The sequence below is a fragment of the Nilaparvata lugens genome, chromosome 6 (assembly GCF_014356525.2).
Source record: "Nilaparvata lugens isolate BPH chromosome 6, ASM1435652v1, whole genome shotgun sequence".
Classification (NCBI taxonomy): domain Eukaryota; kingdom Metazoa; phylum Arthropoda; class Insecta; order Hemiptera; family Delphacidae; genus Nilaparvata; species Nilaparvata lugens.
The window spans coordinates 47,073,782-47,097,773 of record NC_052509.1 but is presented as its reverse complement, the minus strand read 5'-3'; the positions used below and the strand labels follow the sequence as shown (position 1 = coordinate 47,097,773).

The 23,992-nt window shown below is 37.2% G+C and overlaps 1 protein-coding gene across 1 annotated transcript in view; it reads left to right on the top strand.

Annotated features, from left to right (window-relative positions):
• Nucleotides 1-8,655: 8,655 nt before the first annotated feature.
• LOC111058838 overlaps nucleotides 8,656-23,992 on the top strand; it is a 61,411-nt gene continuing 46,074 nt past the window's right edge. Inside the window, exons 1-3 of the mRNA XM_039430940.1 lie at nucleotides 8,656-8,695; nucleotides 9,959-10,061; nucleotides 20,728-21,060. Coding sequence (XP_039286874.1) covers nucleotides 20,741-21,060 — 320 coding nt within the window. The 5' untranslated portion in view covers nucleotides 8,656-8,695; nucleotides 9,959-10,061; nucleotides 20,728-20,740. The remainder of the gene's footprint in view (nucleotides 8,696-9,958; nucleotides 10,062-20,727; nucleotides 21,061-23,992) is intronic.

Here is a 23,992-nt window from a genome sequence, read left to right as displayed (position 1 = left end):
AGGGGCATAAACCTTTTTTCGGCAAAAACGTTATAGGCCTATATTGATGTTATATATAATCCCTTCTAAATACATTGTGTTTATTAATTGATTATATTTTCATGTACCAATATCCTATTATACTAGTAGTTCTGTGAACAGTAGACCTCGCGCAGTTATAAACCACAGTCTACTCTTATACTGTCCATCAAAGGAAATCCTGTCTGTGTGTCTTGTCGGCGAGATATCGGTGTGAAAACGGCTAATGGCTGTTAGAGTTGGTGTATGAAATATGCTAACATCAAAATCGAATATCCTTCAAGACATACTGACAACAGAGGTTCTTATCAGTGAATTCAAGTACAAACATCATAAACAATGGAATGATAGGACTGTAATCAATGGGTTTGGAAGATATCCAAAACTAGAGTATCAAAATGTAATAGAGAATCTTTCTAGTCAATTACAAGTATATTTGGATATTCTATTATTCTAATCCCATTATATAATACAATCGTTGATTATTTATATTTTGTATACCTATTTGTTTTGGATATCTTTCATTCCTGTACGCTAGACAATAATATTATAAGCTAACTGCAGATTAAGTGTATAGTCATAAAATGTTGATTCCATAGTTTCTATGAAGAGAACATAATTGTTTCATATTGGATTCCTCAACTGATTCTACATAGGGATTAAACATTTTAGTACCCTCGTTTAACCCTTACAAAATTATATAATTATAAATTTGGAGAAAAAGGTGCAATATTCCGCTATCTTGATCTCGGTAACAAAGAATTTCTGAAAGTTTGTGGGTACTTTTCTGTTTGTTTCAATGGGTAGGTACTATAAAACCTTGTAGTATTCTCAGAGATTTACAAGGCACTCTGTAGTATACAATACAGAAACTATCCCACCAAGGTTGTAACAGCCGTCAACCGTAAATTCTAAATCTCATTTCTGACAACTATGACCATGTAAAAATGATCGAGTTTCGTTTTTTATTTAAGATGTATGTATTTGTCGATGCTTTTTGAATGCGCCTACCTCTTGTCAATGAATACTCAATAACTGAAAAAACAATAATATATTCTGTGTAAAATAAGTTGAGACTTGGCTCTCCATCGGAAGAAATTACAAGGTTTCCAAATCGTATAAAATTGCAACTTTTTCAAATTTCCAATTCAACGTCAGATTTCAAAGTAGAATATCATCCCCAACATGCCAGTAGTGTTAAAAAAGTTCCAGGGTTGAAGGATTAGAAGGGAATTAAACTTGTTTTATGAAATTGGAAACATCGCGATTATTTGTTTTTCTTTTGAAACCTCTTCTCTCATAATCATGGGGAGTTGTTATGCGTGCAGAATGAGTTGAGACTTGGCTCTCCATCGGAAGAAATTGCATGGTTTCCAAATCGTGTAAAATTGCAACTTTTTCAAATTTCCAGTTTAACGTCAGATTTTAAAGTAGAATATCATCCCCAATATGCCAGTAGTGCTAAAAAAGTTCCAGGGTTGAAGGATTAGAAGGGAATTGAACTTGTTTTATGAAATTGGAAACATCGCGATTATTTGTTTTTCATATTAAGATAAAGAAAGGAAAAAAGATGTTGTCGAATTCCACTATAACTGTGGATAGTGGATATATAGTTATAGTGGAATTCGACAACATCTTTTTTCCTTTCTTTATCTTAATATGGAGAAGTTCCACAATATCTCTGATAAAAGTGTTAAATATATTTGTTTTTCTCTTGAATACCTCTTCTCTCAGAATCATGGGGCGTTGTTATGCGTAGGAATTTAACATCAAATTAGCAATACTGTCATTTATTGTAAATTAGTGTATAAGCCAGTATATTGTAACATCCTGAGACATAGCCTACAAACGGGAGACTGTAGAAGCAACATTCGTCCAAATTTCCTTGCTACTATTTGCTACTGCTTTGTAGTGGGATTCACTTTAAACTGTCAGCATTAGTTGGAAGGGAACAGCGTTGATGCTATTCAGAAGTATGCTGACACACAACCAAGCTACTCTATGGTGACGTTCATCTTGAACTGTCAGCATTAATTGAACGGAAACAGCATTGATATCATCCACGAGGTATGCTGACACTCAACCAAGCTGCTCTATAGTGAGATTCAGTCTAATATGTGAGCATTAGTTGAACGTGACAAGCTCTGATGTTATTTACAAGGTACGCTGACACACAACCAAGCAGCTTTACAGTGAGACACTGTCAGCATTAGTTAAAGGTGAAACATTGATGCTATTCACTAGCAATACTGACTGCTGAAAGTGAACTACCTAATAGAGTACCTGAGTCGGTCAGCATTGACTGAATGGGAAGCATTAATGTTATTCATAAGGAATGCTGACAGTGGAAAGTGAATCTTCTCACAGTAAGTGTCTAGCACTCAAAACTTTCCAGCAGGGCTATTAACATTTTTAGGCCAGTCCCTAAACCTACAACAATCAATTAGTTACGGAAGCCTGTAACTGTGAATAGATTTTTCATTAGGGGAGAGCTCTTTTACGAAAGATTGACAATTTCGCTCTTCCACTACTTCCACTAATTTCGAATACTTTTGACAACTGTAAAAATAATTTCAATTACTTCTGAGAAATTTTCTCGCTTTCACCACCACTTTATCTTTTGAAATAAAAAAGTTTCTAGCATGTCACGATATCAGGTTAAAATAAAAACAAAAAAGGCAAGCGTATGTAAAAGACTTTGTTTTTTCCTGTTTCCCTAGCAACGAATTCGAATTTAATGAAACCTATTCGTGTCGAGGGGGCGTTCGATGCTATGCGGTAGCTATTCGGTACCGAATTCAAACCGAATCATCATTTCACACTTATCGGAATTTGCCGAAAACGAAATGAACCGAAAGTGTGTGAAAGTAGCCTCTCGCTAGCAAGGAATTGAAACGTGATGGAATTTATTAGAGTCAAGTGGGCGTTCGGTTCTATGCGGTTTCTATTCGGTACCGAATTCAAACCGAATTACCGTTTCACACTTATCGGAATTCGCCGAAAACGAAACGAACCGAGTGTGAAACTAGCCTTATGGTCGACGGTCCGACGACGGCATTTACGCACAAACGAAAACCCAGCTTTAAATGTAACAATATTCTCAGCTTAAAAGGAGAAGAAGAAGAAGAAGAAGAAGAAGAAGAAGAAGAAGAAGAAGAAGAAGAAGAAGAAGAAGAAGAAGAAGAGAAAGATGTAGAAGAAACCTCATTTCAATCATCTTCATCATCTATTCCTCTATCCATTCGCAATAATTGCAAAAATAAATGTAATGAAGGAATATGACAAAACTGAACATAAGAACTCCTATTCCCCAATTCCATTTATTTTTATTAGACTATTTATTCTCAATCCATTTGCAATGGCGAAAATGAATGTAATGAGGGAATAGGACATTCTGAACATAATAACTCCTATTCCCCAATTACATTCTTTGTATTGTTTATTACTCAATTTGTACAAAGTTTTGTACAAAAAAGTGAGCAAATATAAAGGTTATAGATTCATCGATATCAATTGAGTACAAATACCATAATATTTATTGTTAATTAATATAAATTTGGTGTTTTGTATTGAACAACCTACCCAATTCATAAACTAACATTTGAAAAACAAGGCTAAATTCCCACTAAAGTTGAGTTACATTTTTGAGACATTTGAATTGACTTGCACATAACGTTACACATTAACAAAAACAAATTATTAATAACTTTTTAATAAATAAATTAGCCTACACAGAATTCAGCTCACTAGAAAACAAAGTCATTGAATCAACTCCTATTTTATAGCACTTCTTTCCTTTAACTATTCACATACTATCACATTTGTTCACAACAAACAACATGGTAAGGAATGATTAGAAACAGGGTTGCCAATCCTAAAAATGAATGTAAGGACGTTTTGAAATCGATAGGAAGAAATGAAAATCGAACATTTCGATATATCGATAAAAATGACCCACTCTGTCGCTGACCGCATCTGTCGGGAGGTGTAGAAATGAAAATCGACCGCATTTGTCGCCTCTTGACACGACAGATGCGGTCAGCTCAGGAATGTGACCCACTCTGTCGCTGACCGCATTTGTCGGGAAGTGCAGGAATGAAAATCGACCGCATTTGACGCCTCATGACACGACAATTGCGGTCAGCTCAGGAATGTGACCCACTCTGTCGCTGACCGCATTTGTCGGGAGGTGCAGGAATGAAAATCGACCGCATCTGTCGCCTCTTGACACGACAAATGCGGTCACCTCAGGAATGTGACCCACTCTGTCGCTGACCGCATTTGTCGTTAGCCCAGTTTGTCGTCGGTCTCAAATGTGTATCGACCCACTTTGTCGTCGACCCACTTTTGTAGCATCCCCATTCGTTCACTGGTTAAGGAAAACAAAGTAACAGCTATTTCTCCAAGCTGCAGGTAACAAACTGCTCCAACAAATGTGTTTCTCAAACAGATAATACGCTTGTGCAGTAGAGAGGAGCAGTTCTACAGCGAGCCTCGCCACCAGTGTTGCTAGTCCAACATTTCCCAATTACCCCCGCCAGAGCAAAAAATTACCCGCATTTCGTCAAAATTACCCTCAACAAACTAAAAATTCCCTAATCAACAAAAAATTCCCTATTCAACCAAGAATTCCCTACTTACTTTCCACTCCACATGTCGAAAAACATGAGAAAATATGAAAAATAATTTTCTTGTGGAAGATTATAAAGGTAAAAATAAAAAAACAGATTAATATTTTCATTTCCAATTACCCGGTTTTTACCCTCCATCTGCCATTAACCACAGCATTACCCGCTTTTCGGGTAATTACCCGCTTTTTGGCAACACTGCTCGCCACTGCTCTCAGGATTCTGAATTTTTGTTGGTGCTGTTCTTAGACCAGTTATAGAATAGACACGCCCCATTGTATATTCATACTGAAAGTCGATGAAGCCAACATCTACTGTCGTATCAACCCATCGGAATAAAAACTTTTGTGTAGAGTTTGTTCACATTGTTTTCATAGCAGATTGTGTCTATTTCAGCGGAAGTTTATCATTTTCATGAATAATTATCTACTTTCATCTGAAATAGACACAATCTGAAAGTTTTCTATCCGATGCTGACTTCACGATGGGGCGATATGGCGGCAGAAGGCTTCATCGACTTTCAGTATGAATATACAATTGGGCGTGTCTATTCTATAACTGGTCTAAAGATAAGACGGTGTAAATACGAGCAAAGACCTTAAGGCAGGTCCAGACGCTCCGTTTTACACAACGTTTTGTCTCCGCAGTTCAAGACGTTGCAGACAAAACGTTGCGTGTGGACCGGAAAACTGCGCAGTTTTGAGTCCGTCGGGAGGACTGCACAATTGCAGCGATAACTGAGCTCGTGAGCTCTGAAAACCGTGACCTGCGCAGACATGTCGTTGCGTGTGGACACTTACTCCGTTTTCCAATCCGTTTTGTTCCTCAGTTTTCTCTAATCATCCGACCATGGCAGATTTTCGGCAAATCTTCTCGCGAGTTTTTGACGGATTTTATTTCACTTTATGAAAGTTTTCCGTGCATTTGGCGAGTTAAATCCAAAGAGTACAGTGACAGGAACAAAAAGGGGGGAGTGTACGAGAGATTGGTTGAAAAGTTCAAAGAAATAGATGTCAACGCGAGCAGGGAAGCAGTGGCGAAGAAAATCAATTCTTTGAGAAGCGTTTATCGCAAAGAATTGGCAAAGGTAAACAAATTGATTCGATCTGCGGCTGGAGAGGACGAAATCTACAAGCCATCTCTGTGGTATTTCGATTCCCTGCATTTTGGTCCAATGAATGCCACGAATTATTGGCCTTAACAGAATACGCCACATCAAATCAGAATGCAACAAAATCTTTCTTCAGAAGTCCGACAATACCACTCCTTCTCGCAGCAGCCGCAGCCTATGCCACATAACTACGCCCCACAACAAATACCTCACACTCACGAGTATGAAACAATTGGGAAAATTTCGGCAGTTTCATGAATCATCCCACAGCAAGGTGAACAAGATGTACAGACACGCGCCCACCAAGCTTCTGCCCAATCTCCTGTTGGAACCTACTTGTCATCATTTCAACGAAGCTGAAGTATTCTTGCGTGCATTTCTATTGCTTACCATAATAACTTTTCTACAATAATAAAGTTTATAATGTTCAATTAAATAATAAATCGTTTATGGAAAATAACAATATTTCTTACCTTCAAGTAATCCTTCTTCAGCTCCTGTAGATAGCTTCACATGTTTCGGGAATGATTTCACTTAGCGATTGTTTTGATATAATTGTTGTGAACTCCAGGTCTTTGTAACGTCTACCGGTTGCCAAAATTCTTAAAGTTGTTGTTAGCCTTTCATTTGTTATATTGCTACTCTCATACAAGTATTTTCTTTCTTGATATGCGGTGTCACTAATTCCAATAAGTAAATATACGTGTCCATGTCCATTCTAAAGTAGTTTCGCCAATCATTAGGTTCGTCACGTAATTCACGCAATAATCTTATATGGGAAAAGTCCCGCCTTTTTAAAAGCCATTTCCGTGACCATTTTGAACGAACGGTTCCTCTGATGTGTTCCAATCTTTTTTTTTTACAATACAGCAGGCGAAAATTGACCACAGAAGAACCTCCTCCATGGTGATATCACACAAAACTGAGCGGAAAATACAAGACTGCACCGTCAAGACTGTACCGTCTGGATGCTCAAAGTTGCAACGGTTTCATTCCGTCTTAAAACTACGCGGATTTAAAACGTTGTGCAAAATGGAGCGTCTGGACCGGCCTTTAGGTTTCTAAGAGAAACGGTGAGAGATAAAATTTTAAAAATTCAAGAGAAAACTCCTACGTTTGGTACAAAATTTCAGGTAACTTGAGGTGTATTTGTTATGCCATTGAAAGGGCTTAGAAGGTGTGCTAGAAATTGGCTTTTCCAGTGTTTAATCAGGATTTTCAAAACCAAATGAGCAGAAAATTTTCAAATTTTATACAAATTTTTAGCATATGAAATAACAGTTCAAGGAATGAAATGACAAATTTATAGCAACACTGAACTGGGTTATTAATTGCGCTATAATGATTCCCCTGCCATTTAGCAGATAATCTTAACTCAGCTGGGGGACTCTAGGCTTTGCATGTTAGAAGAGACCATCATAAATATTAATATAATTTGTACAAGAGTGCGCTTAATTATGCATAACCAAGCGTACAGACGAGAAATGTACAATATCTGAAAAGAGCAAAAGGAACACTCACACTGTAAGCGTGCACTTGGTTGCGTTCAGGTCATGCATGATTCGACGTAAATTTGCACATACCCATTCAATGTGATCATACCCTTATTCTCATGTATCAGGATATTATTCATATTATTACTGTTGTGACCAAGAATAAATCTTTCAATTAGTATCCTACCAGAGCGTCAATAGGCATATTATTGGTTCATTAGCACTACATATTGAAGAATATACATAGATTTTTCATGATATGACATGGTCTTACATATGATAGGCTATAAATAAAAAACTCTTGATATCTCACTCTGCAACAAATTATTATTTACTCTGTATCTATCAGTCATAACCCATAAAGAACACTTCACTTACCGGTACTTACTTCCGATGAGTAAGATGTATTCCTCACGGTCTTGGATCGGGGAAACGTCAAATTTTCAAATTGTGTCAAACTCTCTTTGTTAAGAGTAGAAACAGATTAGATAAAAATGATTTATGTAAGTTACTGGATCAGGCTGAATATTGAAATCCTTTACTGAGTAAGCTAGCAGTATAATCATTGATCACATATTTTCGTTTATAATACGGTAATATTGTTAGAAATACCGTACTGTATGTTCTGTTTTAATACTAAAGATAAGAGATAACCTACACTGCAAAAGTGTTCTATTTCAAGCCATTGGTTCTTGTTATGATTTGAGAAGAATTCTTATTCCAATAGTGACTTATATAATAAAATGAGTGATAGCCTACCAATTTACCTTTTCAAAAAAATTATGTTTAATCTAAAAATTACTTAAATCTAATAAATCTATAAATATTAGCAACCTACAAAAGCTGTGATTGTAATTCCTCTCGTAGAAATTGAGCAATACTATAATCAAAATTGAAAAAAAACAATAGGTAGGCCTAGTTCAAAGCTCAAGCAACTCAACTTTACACTATATTTTTTGACAATAATTGAAATACATGTTTGAATTTGAAAAAGCTAATTTAAAACAAGGGTGACCTACAAATTGGTTAACCAATAACTAAGAATATTAAGAGAACTCGATGATTACTACCCTTGAAATTCATGATGAAGGATAAAAATTGTATTGGTAAAATAAAATAACAATCCTTTATTCGAAAAAGTAGTTATCAGTTGAATTATTAACGTTTATTCATGAAAAATTCCATTCGACATAGGGATTTCAATGTAAACACGGGTTGAAGTGTACGCTTTTGAACAGCTGATCGGCTGTATGTTCTGGCCATGTAGATCTAGTAGGCGATGTGCCAAGCTTTTACCGTTTCTATAAAAATACAGATATATTCAGCTGATTAAAAGTGAAAGTGAATTGCTCATGTTCGGGGCGCGCATATCTATACACACCTTTAGACCTCACTTCGCTCGGTCAATAAGATTCAAAATAATGTGATTTTTCTTCTGTTTAAGAGTAAGTAGCCTACTTATAATGTGGGTACTATTTCTAATCAATTTTGTGCTTATTCTGTGCTATTTTTATTGGTTGGAGTTGTTGTTTTGTTTTGTTATGAATTGAGGTTAAGTTTGTTCAATGTTGTGTATGTTATTCAACTTTAGTATTTAATTTATTTACAAGAGTTATATAACAGAGTTTACACTTTTATCACTCTGCAAGTAAGGAAAATCATATATTATTACAACAGTTTAAAAAAAACATACACATCTTAGAGGTTTAAATATTACAAATTACAATCACCTTATTTCGTAGACCTTAACAAGGAGGCCTCTACTGAAATTGATTCAGAGTTGAAAAATCTATAGAACCGTGAAGACGAAATAAAAAATATTTCTATTTCAGAGGCAGTAGGCCTACTATTCGCTAACTAAACAAACTGATTTATAAGTAGAAAAATGTAACATTAAGTTAGTACAACATGATTTATATTGAAAAAAAATCCATGAATCTTGTTCGGCAGTTGCGTTGATATTTATATATGACAAAGTTGAAATGTCATCATAGATAGAACAAAAAGTTTTAAGAGAATAAACAAGGCAATTCAGCTTTCGTCTTCTCTCTAAACTCTGTAGATAGAATGAATCGAGTAAATCAGTGTAGGAAATAGTAAACAAGTAAAACCCATCAGCTAATTGAGAACATCAATTGCATTACAAATGTTAATGATAGATTGAATCATAATCACAAGCAAGAAGTCATTACAATAAAACATATATAAGTAAAACACAGTCATAAGACATAATCCAAATATCCCAAATTCGTAATCAGGGCCAGGTCTTCCTGGATAGATCGTGTCAATTAAACATGGTACATAAAACTGTAGGCAGTGTCACAGTCCAGCAAAGCTTTTGCCGAAAAAATCCTCTAACCGGTAGAAGCTCCTACCAACAAGCCACTTTTTCATGAGCTTCTTGACATTGACTGGGCTTGCCCTAACCGAGTTCGGCAGGCAGTTGAACATTCGCACCGCCAAAACAGGAAAACTGTCCTTCACTCTTGACAGGCGACAGCGCGGCACATCCAAGTCAACCCCCCTTCGAGTTCCAGGCAGTACACTTCCTCCCTTCTAGCAAACGTGCAGATGTTTCTCCTGACGTGTAGGAGCGATGACAATATGTACATGCCATGAACTGTATGGATGCCCAAACGTTGGAATATGGGCTGACAGTGTGCATCATACTTGCTAAACGTCATTACACGAAGTGCTTTTTTCTGCAGCAGGAGTATGTCCTTCACATGCGCCGAATGTCCCCATATCAAGATGCCATACTGTATGTGGCTGGCAAATACTGCATGGTACAGCATCAACAGGCGTTCAACAGTAAGTAGGCTAGTCTTCTCATCTTCCGAAGCAGATAAATCACTCTTGAGAGCCTCTTGCAGACTTTGGAAATATGAGACTCCCATGATAATTTTTTATCAACACAAAAACCGAGTAAGGAAACAGATTCAGAATCAGCATCAAGAATCTCTGTTCTACTTAGGGTACAGACAATCCCCTGAGTCTTGGTCTCATTCAATTTCAGCTTGTTATTGGAGAATCACTTCTTAGCCTCAGAAAAGAGCTCCTGTGCTTCGAATTTGGCATCTGCCCTGACCAATGATGGTGGTGTCATCAGCAAAAAGCAAGCTTGAACCATCCAGGTGCAAATCGTTTATCATCAGCAGGAACAGCAGCGGGCCAAGTACTGAACCTTGTGGAACCCCATGTGGTACATTTTTTTCATTTGATAACACACCCATTATAGAAACTACCTGTCTTCTATCCTGGAGGTAGTCAGCAACCATCTTCCATGCCGGTCCCTCAAAGCCATATCTAGCCAGCTTCCTCAACAAGATAACATGAGACACGCAATCAAAGGCCTTTGAGAGATCACACAATACCAATTCAACTGATCCCTGTCCTTCATAAGCCTCCTGTATCCTCCGAACAAGTGAAAGCACAGCCGATGTAGTGGACCTGCCCCCTCTAAAACCATGGTGCATATCGCCCAGGAGGTTATTATGTTCCAGATACTTGCTCATTTGCCTCAACATAGCAGTCTCTATGATTTTACCAATGATTGGCACAATGGAAACTGGCCTGAAATTACTAATATCATCAGGGTTGCTTTTTTTAAATATGGGCACAGTTCTAGCAACTTGAGGCAGTCTGGGAATACTCCATCAGTGAGGCAGGCATTTACCAACAGGAGGAGCGGGCTAACCAATACACTGATAACCTTCTTGAGAACATATATGTCGATAGGCCATAGATGTCTTGACTGTAGGTGGTTTTAAAACTCTCTACAATATTCACCAGCTCAATGGCATTTAATGGCCTGAAACAATGGAACACATGTGGAGTTTCAGGAACGGATGAAGCTGGATCATGACCCGAATCTGGAATGTCATCCACTATCTCAACCACAGTATTCAGAAAAGCCCTGTTGGACTCATCAGGACTAGACCTACACTTTATCACTGTGTCCACCTTGTAAGAGTCCTTGATGAAATACCATGCTGCTTTTGTGGGATTATGGGATATGTCAATAAATCCGGCATTGACTGTTCATATCAATCATATGACTAGTTCACTCATAGGGATACCTAGTTGCTAATCAAGCATATTGTCAACTTCGTCATAGAACTCTTCTATTTCATAAATTGGATTTGTCAACAGAAATCTTTTAACTCTATTAGTGATTATTTTTAATGGTTATTTTTATATATTCTCAGGCAAAACATTGAAAAGTCTCAGAGAAATGTAATTGAAAGTTTTCTGAGTATTTGCGTAGTGGCAAAACTTTGACTAGTTTATTCCTACCTCTAGTATTATAGTTGTGACACATACCCTGCTGAAAATAGGAGTTATAATTCACCTTGACATGATTGAGACATTGGGCCATATGAATAAAACCAAAGCATATGCTCGTGAGCATGAGCATGGAGCATAAGGTTTTGCTCATGAGCATTAGGTAGAAGCATATTAAGCATTTGCTCATTTTTATATGAATAAGCTTTACACTCTCAACTTATGCTCCTGAAGTCTGGAGCAAATGCTCACATATTTTAAAGAGTTTTCATTAGCTGATTCGCCTTTGTGGCCTTACTTTGTTTTTATAACTCACGTAAGTGCTAAATATGCTAGTATATGATTCAATGATTTATTTCAGCCAAAAAAAATACATCAAGTACATTAGGCTAGGTCAATTTACAGATAAGTCATATTATTACAATAACAAATATATTATCAACTTAAATTATTATCACAGAATGCACTAAACTTATTCTTTAGGAATATAATACATGCAAAATAAGTTTTAATCCTTAGAGATGAAATTAGTACAGCCTAAAAATGTAATGTGGTTAACTTTCAAATATAATAAAAAAAGTAATTACTATACAGATGATCTGGCAATCATCGAATTGAGGTTGGCCTCCCTGAATTCGTTAATAGAATAGAAGGGATTGGAGATCAACCATGACTTCAACCTTCTATTGAAAGTCACAAGGGGCAGGCTTCTTATTTCGTTAGGTAGCATATTAATAAACCTAATACCAGATGAGGGAAAGCTTCTACTTGTTCGCTCCAATCTGACTCTTAACTGGAATATATTCTGGTTTCTCCTTGTCACATGACCATGAATTTCATTAGCTAAAGTGAATGAATCTAGATTTTTCTTCACAAACGTCAAGCACTCATTTAAATAGAGATTGAAGACTGTCATCACTTTCAACCAGATGAACAGTGGTTTACAATGATCAATCCTTCCAGCCCTCACCACAACCCTAACCGCTCGCTTCTGCAGCAACAGGACCCTATCCACACTGGTCGCATGTCCCCATAGGATTGTTCCATAGGCTATAGGCCTATGGCTCTGAAAAAAGGCAAAGTATGCCTGACGCACAAAAGTGTCAGGCACACAATCCACAAGCCTCCTCAACAAGAACACAACCCTACTGAGCCTGATGCATAGTTGATCTATATGAGTCTCCCACGTCAACTTACTGTCCAGGGAGAACCCTAACAGTTTCACTGTATCTGTAGTGGAATTCTGGGGATTGAGACTAAAAACTAGCTCCTGAGTCTTATCATTATTCAGGGCAAGTCTATTTGCACTAAACCACTGGGAAGCACTATCATACAGCTCTCTAACAACCAACTTGGCAGACTCGATACTATCATGCTCAGCAAAAAGAGGCGTATCATCAGCAAACAGAAGAACGCCACCATTCACTGAGTAATAAAGGTCATTTATTGAAATAAGAAAGAGCAAAGGCCCTAATACTGACCCTTGTGGGACTCCGTAGTGTAAAGGAGCAGAGCCTGACAATTCTCCATTCCATTCCACAACCTGGGACCTATTACCGTGATAAGATTTCATCAAATTAATAGCACTGACTCCTAGACCATACCTCTCTAGCTTTTTCAACAATAGATCATGTGAAACACAGTCAAATGCACGTGTCAAGTCACACATCAGAAGTGAGGATGATTTTTTACCTTCAAAAGCATCTTGGATTGATTGTATAAGAGTATGAACGGCCAACACAGTGGACTTTCCCTTCCTAAAGCCAAACTGAGCAGGAACCAGCAGATTGTTGTTCTCGAAATACTCATAAAGCTGGACACATAATACTGTTTCATAAATTTTGGCAAATACTGGAATAATGGAAATGAATCTATAATTACATACATTGTCTACAGCACCTTTTTTGTGGACAGGGACCGTTCGTGAAACCTTGAGCTCATTCGGGAAGACACTCTGATCTATAAACTTATTAATTGGACAAGCAAGTATTAGGTACAGAGGAACAATGATCTGTTTCAGAAAAGCAACACTCATACCATATATATTTTTTGCCTTTGAGCTGCTAAACCCATTCACAATATTGAAAATATCATCACCTGTAACATGACTCCATTCAAAATTAATTTCATTGGCTGGGATTTCTTGAAGAGTGGTGAATGCATCACTTGAACATTTGTAATAGAACAATTTTAAATACCCCATTACACATTGTATATTGTTAACAATAAATACCCTCCACAGATGTGACATAAAACTTATTGAACTCATCAGCAGTTGCAAATCTTGGATCAGTTCCTTTAGATTTGGGCTTTTGTGAATTTATAAGCTCCCAGGCAGCTTTACATGGGTTTTGAGCCTCAGCAATGAACCTGGCATTGGCACTTTTCTTAGCCTCCCGCAATCTAAATCGGTATTCCTTCTCAAGTCTAGTAGCTAACTCTAATAGATAAGGCCTACTCCCAGCTAAATCACCAACCATCAAAACCATGTCTCTCATTTGGGCTAGCTCATCAGTGAACCAATCCTTCACCTGTGGAGTGGAGTTCCTTCTCTTTGTTACAAACCTGTCAAAACCCCTTAGCCTCATTCTTATTGGAAAGAAACGTTCAAAGCCTTCCTGAAACTTCTGAATGAAATAATTGTAGCCAATGTTTGCCTGCATAGTGGAGACCAAATCATGCCAGACACCACCACATGCCACCAAATATTCACAAAATAGCCTGACTGCACCGTCACTGAACACTCTGTGAGGGATCCTCTTACCAAAATTATTTACATTTTCCTCAATACCGGACCCAAACGCAGCTTCCATAAAAATATGTTTATGGTCGGCAATCTGTTCAATGCTCACCTCTGCCACATAGCTCCAATGATCCAAGTTTGTAAAAAATTGTCAAGGGATGGATTGCCCCTTGTAGGTTGAAGTATGGCACCATATAAATTTAGACTTCTCAACAAATTCAAAAATCTTGCAGTTGTAGCAGAATTACTTAGCAAATCAATATTATGGTCTGTACTAATCACAATAGACAAACACATATCACTGAGAAAAGCAACACACAACTCAAGCCGCTCAAGAAAACATTCAATATCACCACATGGTGAGCGGTACATACTTATCACAACAAGTGACAATCCAGGGATAAGTACCCCAGCAAATTCAGCGTGCTTCTCCAAACAAAACTCCTTCAGGTTCAGGGTAACCACCAACTGCACCATACTTGCACACACAAACACAGCCACGCCACCACCTGAGGATTCCCTGGAGAAATGAGCCACCCTTCTGAGATCACCCAGAGTGCTATAGTACGTGATTTCGTCATCAACCAGCCAATGCTCGCAAATGCACATTATATCAATTTTATTCAACAAGCAAAGCAACTCAAGCTCACTCATCTTATTCCTCATGCATTGAACATCGACAGAGCAGAATTTTAATTTCTTACCATACTGATTTTCTGAAGCCTGTACATCTCTCCTTCTGTTCTTACTTGACACAATCAGGGGTATGCTGATTAGGTTTGAAAAATCAAGGACTATATCTGTTTGAGGTTTTGGTTTTCTAGTTCGACTAAGAATTATAGTTATTGGTAGGCCAATAAGTTGTGAATCCAGGCTGAAGTTGTTGACCATACTATGATCATAATCAACCTCATTGTCATGAGCTAACAGTTAAAATTTAATTCTCCATTTGAATGTCTGGAAGACAAAGCGTCAAGACAGGTAGGAACCACACCGATAGTATCCTCAGAGCCTGCAATGTTTAATATTTCAACTACATGTAAATCATTAATTGATGATCTCCTATTCAAAGTGGGAAGAGAGAAACAAGTTTGTTTCCCATTGAGAGTCACCAATTATAGTACAGATCCTTTTGACAATTCTCATTTTCCCTCTTTTATTAGTGTGAAGACCGTGCCTAGTATGTTCAACAGCAGAAAGATCCCATGTCTCCAGCAACATAGCATTCTTAGAGATAGTTTCCCTCGGATGGTCATTGAGTGATTCTATCAAGATATTCACGGATGAGGAGGGCAGCATGTCGTATCTGTATGGTACAGTCCCTATGATTAAATTAGTATGTCTTATTTGAAACAGCAAATTTAGTATAGGATACACCGCTTGTGTCTGCATCGTCTGCTCTGTTTTCTATTTATGAATTGAGTTTAGAATTTTGAAATAATAGTGTAAAAAATGTCATCTCTATAATAATCTTCAGAATAAGCTTATAATATCAATAGCCTTCTTATAATCGTCTACACTCTCATCTTCTTAATGCATATTTCCCATTATGTGATTGCAGGAAAATAGAAGTAACATGACAACTAGGGCTCTACCCCATTGGAACTCCATCCGATAGGCCGATAGGTATCTTTGTATTTATTCTTTTGTAGGAATAATGGTGATATATATCATGGTTAAATCTAAAAAGAGTTTTATGGTTTTCAACTATTGTTTGTGATCGTATCTGGTATAGTTTCCTCTTCCTCATACAAATCAGTTGAGCCATTTTCCAAGAGCAAAAGGTGAAAAGCTGCTCCAGACTAGACTCACCTTTTTTGAAAAGGTTGAGCAAATTTTCTAGTTTATTCATACAATTTTGAGTACAAGCTTTTACTATTGAGCAAATGCTCAAACTTTTTTTTTGATGAGCATGAGCAAAAAGTTTTGCTTACGTTTATTCATAGAAAATGAAGCAAATGCTCAACTTTATTCATGTGGCCCATTGATACACAATGGTTAATACAGATATTGTAGAAATCTTTTCTGAACTCTTTCCAGCATATCATTATATGTTTTTGAAACTAAACAATCATTCCATATTCTAAGCGAGACCTGATAAAAGTCTTACAATAGCCTAGTATTAATGTTTGAATGTTTCTAATTATTTGAAACCAATCCTTTTTACTGGGTAAGCCCATTAACCTGTATGCTGATTGACCATATGTGCTTTGAATGACATATTGTTTTCAAAGTCACATCAAGGTCCTTGAAAGAATTAACCCATGCTTAAGTTTTGTCATAAATTTTGTAATTACAAATAATTTAATTGTATCTTTTAATGATTGACACAGCATCGTATTTACTTACATTGAAGAACAATTTTTTCCCAACAGTCCATGCTTCTCAATTAGGTACTCAAATCTCTCTGTAACAAATTACAATTATTGCGACCTTTCATACTCTTATTCCATGTTAGGTCATCAGCATATAAAAGTATGCTAGAAGACTCCACTTATCTAATTATATCATTAATAAATACAATAAAATTGTTAAAATACATAAAATTGTTATAAACAGTAGTAAAAATCTCATTGAAAATACACACTGCATTATTGACATCCAATTCTTATATAACATCATCCCAGTGAACCTGTCTGAAAGCATTGTATATTATGCAAACAACAAAATCAGCCTGTCTCAAATCATAACTCTTCAGATCAGACTCGTCGTCAAAACTAGAAGTATGCATAATATCTTAAAAAACCTAATAGAGGAGGAGGATGCGAATTCGCTGCGACTAATCAATCATTTTCCCGACTAACCTCAACAATCAGTAATTACTAGGTATAATGTTTTATTGTCATTCATAATATCATTCAGCAATATAAATTATATAATTCTAAAAAAGATAATACATTTTTACAAATAATATCACAACCTGTTTCCAATTTGAACTCAATGTTATTTATTTGTAAATTGAAGTCTCCCATAACAAGTAATTTCTTATTGCTCAAATTATACATAAATCAAGTTTCTCAAAAAAATCTCCGTACTTACCATACCTATGCCAGTTCTAGGCCAGTCTTATCTATGCCAGTTCTTGAATTATGTGACGGAAAACCTTCACCCGAATAGTCGTCTGTTTCAATGAATGGAAGCCGCTCACATTTAAATTTTTAATGAAATGCGATCAAAACACCTCCTCCCATTTTTTCACCTGACGTTACTGGATCCCTGTCCTTTCTAAATACCATATATTATTAGGATGTCCTATTCCACCTTCTAGGTTTCCTAATAATTGCGAAGTATTGCTACAACACGGACTAGCTACAGTCGGATATGGGTTGGGGTCAGTAGCCGTACTGACAGGTGGAGTTACCGGACCTACACTTCTCCCTCTATCCTGATTCTTTACCCTCTGCTTCTTTCGCGAGATTTTTAATTTCAGGGGAAGAGTGTTTGTCCGTGCCGTTGCTGGCTGATTCGGCCCTCGGCCTTTGGAATACAGGGTGGGTGTTAAGGGAGATTAAGATAACCCTATACAACGAGACGGATCTGACTATCAGATCCCTACCAATAATTCTATTTATAAAGGTAGTACACAATCTGAACCAACTGCGAATTGACGGCGAGCAAGCTGTACCTGCAAGCCCGGGATGTGGTTTTTCTATGGGGTTTAAGGTGAGGGCTATGGAGTAACGGTATGGCGGAACTATGGAGTTGTTAATGATATTTAAGATATCGTCAAATAGAGCACGGTATAGGGTGTAAGCTATAGAGAGTAGGGTGCAGGGTATGAGGTATACGGTATAGGGTATAGGGAACAGAGAATCAATAATAAGATTATTATTCTCTACAGCAAATAAATATCTGCTCAATAATCCGCAATCTCAGAATTGCGCTCTAGCTCTCAGCAAGCTGGACCTGCTAGCTAAATACAGTATATCAATTTCAATTATGTGGTAATTAAAGTTTAGAGGATAAGGTTTCGGTTGTTGGATTTCTGAATCGCGAGCCTGCAGCTGCGAAAGGATTTTCAGCAATTCTGAAACTGCTAAACAGGATTTCTGCGCTAATCTGATGACTGCGCGCCGGTTATTAAGGGCCAATCTGTGACTGCCCTTAAGGGTATGGGAATCACTCTCAATCGTCCGAAACGCTTTTAGATTAATAGTCAGTATGTCGACTATTATGAGAGGATAGAAAAGATTTTTCACAGACACAGTCTGTAGAATAATATCAGGAAGACAACAGTCTATCGTTGTCAGGGTAGGAAAGGATTTTTCCAGGATTTTCCACAAGGAAAATATCGAGTCAGAGACTCCTAATTCAGGAAAAGATTTCAATAGACTTTTCCAAGTAATTGCCAGTCTAAGGACTACCAAAAGATCGATCTCTAATTTGCAACTGAGATCACGGGAAAATTCGTGAATTTTCCACAGGTAAAGCCAGCAAATAATATTTGCTATTAAAGAAGACAGGTTTCTAAGAATTTTAGAATGGATTCACGGGTCTGAAAACCCGCGACTAGGACGATCTCGAATCTGGAACTGAGATCAGGAAGGATTTTAACACAGGAAGAATTAAGAAAAAGAAAGAGAAAGGATGCCGCAGTCTAGAAACTTCGGCAAGGAAGTCCTCAAGCTGTACCTGAGAGCTAGAAGGATTTTAGAATAGGGGAAGTGAAGAGAAAGAAAGAGAAAGGACGTCACAGTCTACCAACTTCGACAAGGACGAACTCAAGCTGTACCTGAGTTCTCTAGGAAATGATTGGAATTTTCCTACTTGGAATTACAGCAAGTCTGAAACTGCTAAGAAAAGTTAAAATACTGGGCCACTCTATAGTATGAAAACCAAGCAAGGAAAACTTACTATAAATGATAATAATTTCTCTACAAGGATAAAAATTAATCGAGAAAACTTTTCTCAAAAAGAACAGGGATTTTCCCACAAGAATAAAAATTAATTGAGAAAAACTATTCTTAAAAAGGACAGGGATTTCCCTACAAGAATAAAAATTCAATGGAGAAGAATTACTCTTTAAACTGAAGGCCACCTTACTACAGGGAAGGAAAAATATATGGACTACCAGTCCTGACATACAATTACCTGAATCGACGTGGATACTGATACGGAGAATAGCGAACCGATCCCCACTTCCCATATTAAACTTGAACGTCGTGAAGCGACAGAGTCGAGACTTATAAATTAAGTACTCAAAAATAATCTGCTATAAGAGCCTAGCTAAATTTCCCAATCAACTATTTGTAGCACAAACTTGAGATCCCTTACAGGTTTCAAACCAAGGATAACTCGTTCACCCCCAGTGATACGAATTTAGGAAAAATAGCTGACAAGAAAGAAAAACCCACAAGGGAGTTCTAACTCCGAGTTGTCCAGGACTTGGCCTACGATATCCTATGTTAACACAAAATAGAATAATAATTAGTATCGGGAACATTGTAAGGAGAGGAGATTCGCGACCTGATCTCACACTCAACCACTGAACAACTGCCCTAAATGAAACCTACAAGGACAGAGAATCCCCCAGGAAAATCCACCTTCAAATACAGTCAGCAATTCGACATACAATATTCCATTCACTAAAATACAGAATAGAATATTAACCCTCTAGTACACCACTATTGGGAGCGCCGCACGGAACGCAGCCATACACGAACCCGTTCACCGAACAACTGCTTCTCTCCCAGGTCTTCTTGAAGCAGCACCGGGTCGCTGAAAATTAGGAGGCCGGGGGAAAAGAGATTGCCGACCAATGGGAGTCTGAAAAGACGATCACGCCACTGGTCATGTGACAGGGTTTGAATCCACTAGTGCTGATGCTAAGGGTGCAGCTAATGATGACAATGATACTAATTGTTACACTAATTCAGGCCGGTAAACAATATTTCTCACCAGAAATTACAAGAAGAATGATACCGACTCGACTCAGTAGCCGCTTATTGTTTTGATGATACGGCTGCTGCTGCTGCAATACTAAATACGAGAACGCTCAGAGTGGTAAACAAGATCTGGAAATTTCTGGTTAGATGAATCCGCTGCTGATGATTTAAAGGGGTTGACGGCGATGGTGATAATGCATATACACAACTACAAATCTAACAAAATATATCCGGCAGTCGACCCTATTCTTATTCTAAAACAGAATAAATTCGCTAAATTATACATTAGTCGACGGCTCTGATTTATTGATAACTAGAAATACCGGTTTCGGTTATTACAACATTGTCAATATCTGATAAAATAAACTTTTTGACAATTTCTTAGTCTTTTTCATTCAATATATCTGTCGGGTAATATTTCACTGGTTGTCACACCTCCACTGAGCCAAGTTTCATTTGAAAGTGCTTAGCTTTAACACAACTATAGTGTTTGGTTTGGCTAGGTTTTAGAGTTAGGTTTATTATTATTGGGTTTATTAAGATTGTTATTTTTTGCTTTTTATAGTTTGCTCTTCATCATGGATGGTAAGAGAAGTTTGCAAGAGAGCGTTGGAAAAAATGGCGGAGCAATTTATTCGAATGGGGATGGTTATTGGTATCGAATTAAAAAGAAAACCAAACATTCATGGAGGCTCTCATGTCATAAAGATAGTTGCCGAGGATCTGCAAAGATTTTATTGAAACTGCCACACAGACATTTGGTTCAAGTGGCAGTTCATTCATGTCCAGCAAATAATAATTTTCCTGCAGTCACAAAACTCAGACATAGAATAATGGAAAGAGCGGCGAAAGAGATGACTCCTCTGAGTCGTATCTTCTTCGAGGAGACCACAAGAAGGTAAGATCAATCTATGTTTTTTTTAGTTTTCGCATGTAGTGTTTTTAATACCTTCTGCTTCATCCATTTACGAACACACACAACTATGAAGATCGCAGATCCAACAGTGACCACTTTTATTAAAAATCAACTCATCACCCAAAAGTTCATTCACACTTTATAACATGACTTGTCACACAGCAGCTTCCTGGCGGTTCTCTTGAAGGCGGCCTTTACACTAGTAGGCAGCTTGTTGAAGAATTTTAGGGCAGAAATCATGACATACATATCCTCTTGACAAGCACTTATATTGAAATTGAAAAAGATGGCTACATAAAAAGCCCGACCATGTAAAAAGCACGGCCATATGACCGTGTACAGACGTTTTTATCAGAATTGAATATACCTTTATTCAGTCATATTATGGGAAGCGGATATTTTATCCAAGTCTCAGCCTGTTTTATTCAAAGTATAATATAATAATTATTATATTATATAGTGATAGATCTTTGATTTTAAGATCTTTGAAAGGAGATCCCAATGAGCCTAGCAACTATAGGATTATTGCCCTAATCAATACAATTTTATGAAAATTCTTACAAGAATAGTTGAGATCCGTTTGTCGTTGTGGGCGGAAAATAGCGGTGCTCTTCCAGAAGGACAAAGTGGGTTTAGAAAAGATCGAGGCTGCATTGATAACATCTTCGTCTTATACTCGATACTATTTCAAAATGTAGAATTCCGACATAAGACTATCTATGCATTATTTGTGGACTATGAAGCCGCATTTGATAGAGTACCTCATCATGATCTGTGGTAAAAGTTGGGAAGGGTGGGAGTGAGTGGTAAGATTATAAGATTCCTCAGTCAGCTTTACAGACAGGCAGAGCTGGTCCATATGAATGTATCTATCCCAGTAGGTAGAGGCGTTTTACAGGGGGATTCTATCAGCCCACTTCTATTCTCTTTGTATATTTCAGACATAGAACATTACTTTAGAGAGAAAGGTTTATCTGGCATACCTATAGATGATTCCACTGATGTTCTAGTTCTCTTGTACGCGGATGACATTGTCATCCTTCCGACATGAGAAACAAAATAAAATGCTTGGAGGATTACTGTGAAAGTCTGAAATTGAGGGTCAACATTTCCAAGACCAAGATACTTCCATTTCATAAAGGAAGGTTGAGAAATAACAGACCCTTCTATTATAAGGGCGATGAAATAGAGGTCTGCAATAGATATAAATACTTGGGCGTGGAGTTTAGCTCTTCAGGTCATTTCAATGTACACTGCTCATCTATAATAACCAAATCCAAAGGTGTCAGCGAAGTAATGCTACAGGTTTTGATAAACGCTCGTTCGGATTCATGGGATAGCAAATGTAACGCTCCTTGGGGGGTTCCTGGTTTTTTTACTTGAGCAATGCCCCAGATGGAGACGTCACACATGTATAAAATCTTACACTGAGTCCTCGGTGTTGTAATCTCAAACTTATAAGTGTGTGAATGAACACTATAGAACACCAGGCTGAGAGATTCAGTATAAGATTCAATATAATAGTCCAAATCGCGGGAGGCATAAACTCCTGCACACCCTTGATCTGTTCAATGACTATCTGTGTGAGAATAATATTCCTTGCAAGTATAAGTCGTAGTGTAGCAATTGCTAGACACTAGATTCAGAGACCTTAAATTATTACCTGTAGGCTACTGAAGACAGTGTACAAAATCAAACAGGTCGATCAAGGAACTTGATGCATATAATTTGCGGGATTGCGCCACTAATAAATTCTGAAGGACTGGGATAGGTTTGATAGACCAAATGCCGTTCAGAAGATACTTCGTGGACAGAATCTTTCCAAGTTTCAGGCTCTATTGTGTGATTTCTTACGCTGTAGCTGCTTCTGCTCGGTGGTAGGAACTTTATTCCTAAGTCAAAGTAGGGCACATATAGAAGCTGATATATTAGCAGGTAAGGACAGAGAACGTTTGATCTCGATCTGACCCCACTTAATATCTCCACTTAGATCTGTTCCTTTATCCAGATTTGAATCAATTATTTCAATGATCGTCTTTGATCGGTGCTTAACAAGTACAAACGTGCCAAACACAAAATCTGAAGGGCTAAAGAAATAATCAAACTCAGGAAATAAAGTATTAAATTTGAAATATAATGAGCAGTAATAATAGTTAATAAACAGTACAGTTTCAAGCTTTGAATAACTTTCTGCTGACAGGCTTATTTGAATTTGTGCTATGATGCTGGGCTATCATGCACGTTCTTTTTACAAAGTTTAAAAACTCTTATAGATAAATTAAGATTCCAAATTATTTAAAACAGAAATATTACGATATTTGAAATTTAATCAGGGTCGTGGTTCAGGCAGATAAGGACATTTAAACGACCACAAAAACTTACAATTATAATTCAGTACACTTATGTTAATAGCGCTTTCGATGTGGCCAATTTATTTAGCAAAGTAAAATTGAAGTGATTTTTGTACTTTTCGAAGCGAAGGGTGTGGCTTCATAAAATAAAAAGAGAACTCGCGTCATCCTTCTTGGCATAGTAGTTTCTTTAAATTAATTTAGATTCAATGGCTCGTCCAAACTTCGATCTTCCGCACGTGGGAGATTTTTTAGAAATTAATTATTTCCTTCACCAATCAAAAATGAATAATAATATTTACGTTTATGGAAGCAATAAATTGATAGAATAATTTACAAATATAACAAATAATATTTCCTCAGGCTAACAATTAAAATACATAAATTTAACAAATAAGAATCTCACTGGAAAAATGGTAACTTTTAGAACAAGGTCTTTACAGTGAAGGCATTAAAAGGGAAGTAGTGCCTCTCTTCTCGAAACTTTTGCTGAGCAGTTCCGTCTTACTTAATTTGCATAGAATTTTTGCTATTGGTGGAACTAGTATGACGTATACATCACG